The 6,750-nt window shown below is 57.8% G+C and overlaps 1 protein-coding gene across 1 annotated transcript; it reads right to left on the bottom strand.

Moving 5' to 3' along the window:
* Nucleotides 1–361: 361 nt before the first annotated feature.
* On the bottom strand, nucleotides 362–6,741 carry CCDC124 (coiled-coil domain containing 124). Its single transcript, XM_066205461.1, is given in 7 exon segments — nucleotides 362–2,171; nucleotides 2,174–2,328; nucleotides 3,569–3,683; nucleotides 4,315–4,398; nucleotides 4,401–4,500; nucleotides 5,132–5,302; nucleotides 6,591–6,741. Coding segments are annotated over 6 exon segments (660 nt in total). The 5' UTR covers nucleotides 5,291–5,302; nucleotides 6,591–6,741; the 3' UTR covers nucleotides 362–2,124.
* Nucleotides 6,742–6,750: the final 9 nt, after the last annotated feature.

Raw genomic sequence — 6,750 nt, 5'->3', positions numbered from 1 at the left:
GAGGGGAATGCAAAAGGGAAGAAGAACAGAAATGGGAATGGAGATCGGAACGGGAATGGGGAATGGGAAGGGAATGGGACAGCGAGGGGACACCCCAGGAACTCGGGAAGGGAAATCCCCGGGATGGAGGAACACTCCCGTGGGTTCCTCATTCCAGGAGCAGCGGGAGCGGGGGATTCCCCCCTCAGGAACAACCCGGGGGGGTCCCCAAAGGGAGGGAACCCCCCCACCCCAATCCAAGCAGGAATCCCATCCCCAACTCCAGCGGGATCTTCCACATTTTCAGGGATAAAACTGAGCAAGGCAGGGAAGGAATCCCCCCAAGCCCTTCCCAAATTATTCCTTCTCTGATTTCATCAGATTTTGGTTGTGGGCTTTTTTTTTGGTTTTTTTTTAATTTTTAATTGGATTCAAACACACCAAACTCACAGAAAGGGGTGGAGTGGGGCGGGTCATTCCTCCCTGGCTGGATTTGGGAATTCCGGGATGAGGGAACAGGGCCCAGCCCAGGGAAGGGGGGCCCCCCAAAAAAGAGGGAAAAGGATGAGCCTGGGTGAATCCCATGGGATTTTGGGAAGCCCCGGTGGCACCTCCAGGCCGATTGCTGGGAAGGAATTTCATTCCCAAAGGATGGGGAAAAGAGGGGGGGGGGGGGGAACCCAGGATTGGAATTCCCGAGGATTCCCGAAATTCCCGAGGATTCCCGGCATTCCGCAGGGAGCTCAGCATTCCTGGACAGGGAACGTTTCCTCCCCTTCCCAAGGCTCCTGAGCCCGGGATCTGGAAAAGGGGGACAAGGGATGGGAAAAGCAGGAATTTCCCTTCTCCGGGCGGATTTGGAGCTCCAGCATTCCAGGGGACAGCGGGAATGTCGTCTGGAGCCGCTTCCCCTCGGGAAAAGCGGGAATCGGGCTGGGGGGTGGCTTCTCCCATTCCTTCCTGAGGGATTCCCCCTCTTCCCAACCCTCCTGCTCCCAAAATCCGGAGGCTGGAATCTTCGGGGACGCTCTGGGAGTGTTTTCCATGTGGTGGCTCTGGAATTCCGAGGAGGGAATGACAGGGACAGCCCGGGAGCTGCTTTTTCCAGGGAATGTCACCCTAGAGCTGCCCCCCTCAGGAAAGGGTTTTTCCTCCTCTCCTCCCTGAGGGATTTTCCCTCTTCCTGATGCTTCTGCCCCAATCCCAAAGGGAATGGCACTGGGGATTTCAGGGATATCCCAATCCCAATCCCAAAGGAAATGGGAACAGGGATTTCAGGGACAGCCCAATCCCAAAGGGAATTGGACCAGGGAAATCCAATCCCAAAGGGAATGGCACCGGAGATTTCAGGGATATCCCGATCCCAAAGGAAATGGGAGCAGGGATAGCCCCAATCCCAAAGGGAATGGCACTGGGGATTTCAGGGATATCCCAATCCCAAAGGAAATGGGAACAGGGATTTCAGGGACAGCCCAATCCAAAGGGAATTGGACCAGGGAAATCCCAGTCCCAAAGGGAATGGCACCGGAGATTTCAGGGATATCCCGATCCCAAAGGAAATGGGAGCAGGGATTTCAGGGATATCCTGATCCCAAAGGGAATTGGACCAGGGAAATCCCAATCCCCAAGGAAACGGGACCCAAGGGACACCCAGGCTCTGGGACCTCTTTGGGGTCCCATCCAGGAGCGTTTTCCCTGTGGCAGCTCCAGGATCCCGAGGAGGGGAGGCCAAGGGCAGCCCGGGAGCCGCTGGGAGCTGCTTTTCCCGGGGATTTGGGGAAGGAGAAGGTGCCATCAGTCCGACCCTGAGCTCGCCCCAAATCCACGGAGACACAGAGGGAGAAAAAAAAACGCACAAAACCCGCTCGGGAAGGATTTTTGCTGGGAGAATCCCAAATCTGGGGAGGATCCCAGTCTGGGGGGATCCCAAATCTGGGAGAATCCCAACCTGGGAGAACCCAAATTTAGAAGAATCCCAGCCCGGGAGAATCCCAAATTTGGGAGGGTCCCAATCCAGGAGGATCCCAACACAGGAGAATCCCAAATCTGGGAGGATCCCAGTCCAGGAGAATCCCAACGGAGGAGAATCCCAAATCCAGGAGGATCCCAAATCCGGGAGGATCCCAAATCCGGGGGCCGCCAGTCCTATTTGTGGCTGTTGTAGGCCTTGTGCCGCTGGTTCATGGGGTTCTCGGGGATTTCATCCACTCCTTCTTGAGCAGCTGGCGCAGCTGGCTCAGCCGCATGTTGGGATTGTCCCGCTTGAGCCGCGGCAGCTGCAGCTCCTCGAAGGCGGCGAAGGCGGCGCGGAGACGGCGCTCGGGGTGACGCTCCGGGGGCTGCGACACGCTGGGGACGGGGACAGTGACAGGGTGGGCATGGGGCATGGGGACAGGGACACGGTGGGCATGGGGACAGGGACACGGTGGGCATGGGGACAGGGACACGGTGGGCATGGGGACGGGGACAGGGACAGCGACAGGGTGGGCATGGGGACAGGGACAGGGTGGGCATGGGGACAGGGACACGGTGGGCATGGGGACGGGGACAGGGTGGGCATGGGGATGGGGACAGGAACAGGGTGGGCATGGGGACAGGAACAGGTGGGCATAGGGACAGGGACACGGTGGGCATGGGGACGGGGACAGCGACAGGGTGGGCATGGGGACAGCGACAGGGATGGGCACAGGGACAGGGTGGGCATGGGGGACAGGGACACGGTGGGCATGGGGACGGGGACAGCGACAGGGTGGGCATGGGGACAGGGACACGGTGGGCATGGGGACAGGGACACGGTGGGCATGGGGACAGGGACAGGGATGGGCACAGGGACAGGGCACGGAGACGGCGCTCACGGTGACACTCCGGAGGCTGTGACACGCTGGGGACAGGGACAGGGTGGGCATGGGGACAGGGTGGGCATGGGGACAGGGACAGGGACAGGGTGGGCATGGGGACAGCGACAGGGATGGGCACAGGGACAGGGTGGGCATGGGGACAGGGACAGGGACGGGCACAGGGACAGGGCACGGAGACGGCGCTCACGGTGACACTCCGGGGGCCGTGACACGCTGGGGACAGGGACAGGGTGGGCATGGGGACAGGGACAGTCCCCAGGGCACAGGGATGGACAAGGCCTCGAGGGCTTGGGGACACACTGGGGACAGGGACAGGGATGGATACGGTCCCAGGGCATGGGGACACAGCTGGGGACACAGATGGACACGGTCCCGAGGGATGGACACGGGGCCAAGGGCATGGAGGGATGGGGACAGGGATGGACAGGGTCCGGAGGGTGTGGGGACAGGGATGGAGGGATGGGGACAGGGATGGGGACAGGGATGGGGACAGGGTCCTGAGGGTGTGGGGACAGGGATGAGGACAGGGATGGGGACAGGGATGGGGACACGGATGGAGGGATGGGGACAGGGATGGGGACAGGGACAGACACCCCACCCCCCCGGCAATCCCATCCCAATCCCCTCCCTCCCCAAACCCAGGGATTTCCTGGTGGGATCCCAGCCTCCCGCAGGTTTTTTGGGATCATCCCTGGGGATGAAGGGAAGGGAGGGGAGGTTTGGGGCCACACCTGAGGGCGGCGATGGCGTCCTCGATGCTGCGCGCCTCCACCGCGCCCTCCTCGGCCACGCGCCGGTTCAGGTTCTCCTCCAGGGGCAACTCCAGGTGGGATTTCTCCTTCTCGGCTGCCGGGAAAAAGCGGGAATGCTGTCAGAGCATCCTCCTTTGGGAGAACTCGGTTATCCTCCGGGAAACTGATTTCCCCAATCGAAACATCTGTTTTCCCCAAATAAACCTCAATTTTTTCATCAAAAGATCTCAATTTTCCCTCCAGAAAAATCAAATTTTCCTCTAAAAACCTCGATTTTTTTCTCCAAAAATCTTCTTTTTTTTTCCCCTAAAAAACTCTGTTTTTCCTCTGGAAAACTGATTTTCCTTTAAAAATCCCGTGCTTCTCCTCTGGAAAAGTCCCTTTTCCCTCTAAAATCCTCAATTTTCCCTCTGGAAAACTCAATTCTTCCTTTAAAAAAATAGTTTTTCCTCTGGAAAGGGAAATGTGGGACTGGGAAAGACATGGCTCCGAAAAACCAGAAGCAGAGGAATAAAAATCCTGGAATTCTCTGGAATCCCACTGTTGGAGAAGAGCTTTGGGATCAAACCCCCATCCCCAGAGCGCCACATCCGGGATTTTTTTTTGGGGGGGGGGGGGGGGGAACGATTCCAGGGATTTTTTTTTTTTGGGAATTCCAAGCCACCCTCAGCCATTCCCAAGGTTTCCCCGAGCCCTGAGAATTTCCAAACAGGGAATTCCCAAACCTGCATCCGTGTTCTCCTTCTGCTGCTGCTCCTTGCGGACGTTCTCCTCGATCTGGGCGCGGGTGATTTTCCGGGATTTCCCTGCTTGGGAGTTTTCCCCTTGAGCTTGGAATCCTCCTCCTCCAGCAGCCGCTGCAGCTCCTTGCGGCGCTCCAGCTGCTCCAGGCGCCGCTTCTCCCGCTCCTCCTGGGAACGGCACACGGATCCCATGGATTCCCAGAATTCCAGAAGGGTCAAATTCCCTGGAATTCCTCTCTGGAGTGCCCAGGAGAATCCCAGAAGTTTTTCCCACTTTAATGGAGGGAGACTGGGAGGAGAGATCTGCCATTCCCAAAGGGTTGGGATTCATGGATAGATCCATGGATGGATGGATGTCCTTCCTCTCATTCCCAGGCTTTTTCCTCCTCTGCCTTATTCCCAGGGTTGTTTTTCCTCTCATTCCCAGGGCTCTTCCTCCCCTCATCCCAAGGTTGTTCCTCTCCTCACTCCCAGAGTTCTCCCTCCTCTTCCTCATTCCCAGAGTTCTCTCTCCTCTCTTCCATCTCCCAGAGTTTTTCCCTCCTCTCATCCCCGGAGCTCTCCGTCCTCTTCCCTCATTCCCAGGGTTCTTCCTCTTGTCATTCCCAATTTTTCCTCCTCTCCCTCATCCCCAGGTTCTTTCCCCTTTCTTTCCAGAGCTTTTCCTCCTCCCATCCCCAGGGTTATTCCCCTCCTCCCTCACTCCCAGGGTTTTTTTCTTCCTCTCGTTCCCAGACTTTCTCCTCCCCTTCCCAAACCTTTTCCTCCTCATTCCCGGGATTTTGGGGGACACTCCCACCTTCCTCTGCTCCTTCCTCAGGACGTGTTTGTCCTCGTCCTTCCAGAGCTCATCCTCCAGCTCCTGCTGCCGCCGCGCCTCGGCCGCCGCCTTGGCCTCGGCCCTGCGGGCGCGCGCCGCCGCCGACTTGCTGTTCTCCCCCTGGAATTTCTTGGGCATCCCTCAAACCCTCTGAAAACAAGGAAAACCCACCTCGGTGATTTTTACGGAGCCGGAGAGGTTTCGTTTGTTTGTTTTATGGGATCAGTTGGAACGGGGGTTTGAGGTCAGGGGTTGGAGTTTGCATCCTTGGGAACGGGCAGGGATGGGGATTTCCCGAACTTTCCTTTCCCAGCTCCCTCAGGAACTCTCCAGCCTCTTCCCAGGAATTTTCCAGCCCCTTTCCCAGCTCCCTTCAAGAGTTCTCCAGCCCCTTCCCAGTTTTCCCTCAGGAATTCTCCAGCCCCTTCCCCTGGAGTTTGGAGTTTTTGCATCCTTGGGAATGGACAGGGATGGGGATTTCCCAAACTTTCCCAGTGTTTCCTGTCCCAGCTCCCTCAGGAATTCTCCAGCCCCTTCCCAAAAACTCTCCAGCCCCTTCCCAGTTTCCCCCAGGAATACCCCAGCCTCTTCTCAGATCCCTTGGGAATTCCCCAGGCCTTTCCCAATTTCCCCCAGGAATTCTCCAGCCCCTTTTCCCAGATTTTGGGGATTTGGGAAAGGGAAAAACCCCAAAACCCAGCACTGCAAGGGGAGGAAAAAAACCTGGGATCATGCCCAAGGATTTATCCTGACCTCAGATAAACCTGGGATAAATCTCCCAGATTTCCTCGGCTGCCAGATCCTGGCTGATCCCAAAGGAATCTGCTCCCTCCAGGCCAAATTCCAGCCTCCCACCCCATGGAAAAGTCAAAAAAAAAAAAATCCCCTGAGCCAGGAAAAACCGGGATTGAGGGAGGGGGATCCACAGGGAGGAGAGAAACGCCTTTAATTTTGGATAAACAGCCCCCCAAAACGGGCTGGGATTGTTCTCCAGGGTGGGAAAAGTCCAATCCAAGGGAAACGGGAGCTTTCCAATCAAACAGAGGGAAATAAAAACCGCAGCTTTGGGAGCTCTGGGGTTGAACCTTTGCTTTTAATGGAATTTTAATTAAATCCTTAATGGAATTCAAACCAGCAGGGCAGGGCTGCTCCATCCCCGTGCTCTCCCCAGCCTGGGATGGAGTCAATCCTTTCTCCTGCCTGGAACATCCTCGGAGCCGTCCTAAAACCCCTTTTCCTTCACTTAGACCCTCCCGAAAATCCCTTTGCCGCACTTTTGACCCTTCCTAAAATCCCTTTCCCCTCACTGTGACAGGAGTGACAGGGGGGGTGACAAGGACCCTTCCTAAAATCCCATTCCCCCGCACTTCGACCCTTCCTAAAATGCCTTTTTTGGGTCGGAGCCTCCCCAGGGAGCGGGATCCGGGCAGGGCCTCACCTGAGGGGGGGCAAGAAGGGACCCCCCGGCCTGGCCCGCCCGCCCCAGGCCTCCCCGCGCCGCCACCCGCCGCCTTTCCCCGGTGTCCCCGCTCCCTCCGGTGCCGTCCTCGCCCCTCACTCCCGGCCCGGGCCCGCCGCGGCCGCGACCCGGCCCCGCT

This window comes from Chamaea fasciata, unplaced genomic scaffold (genome assembly GCF_029207755.1).
Source record: "Chamaea fasciata isolate MVZ Bird 193981 ecotype frontalis unplaced genomic scaffold, bChaFas1.0.hap1 SCAF_28, whole genome shotgun sequence".
In the NCBI taxonomy this organism is placed as follows: domain Eukaryota; kingdom Metazoa; phylum Chordata; class Aves; order Passeriformes; family Sylviidae; genus Chamaea; species Chamaea fasciata.
Note: the sequence above shows the minus strand (reverse complement) of the source record. Positions and strands in the feature narration are given on the sequence as shown.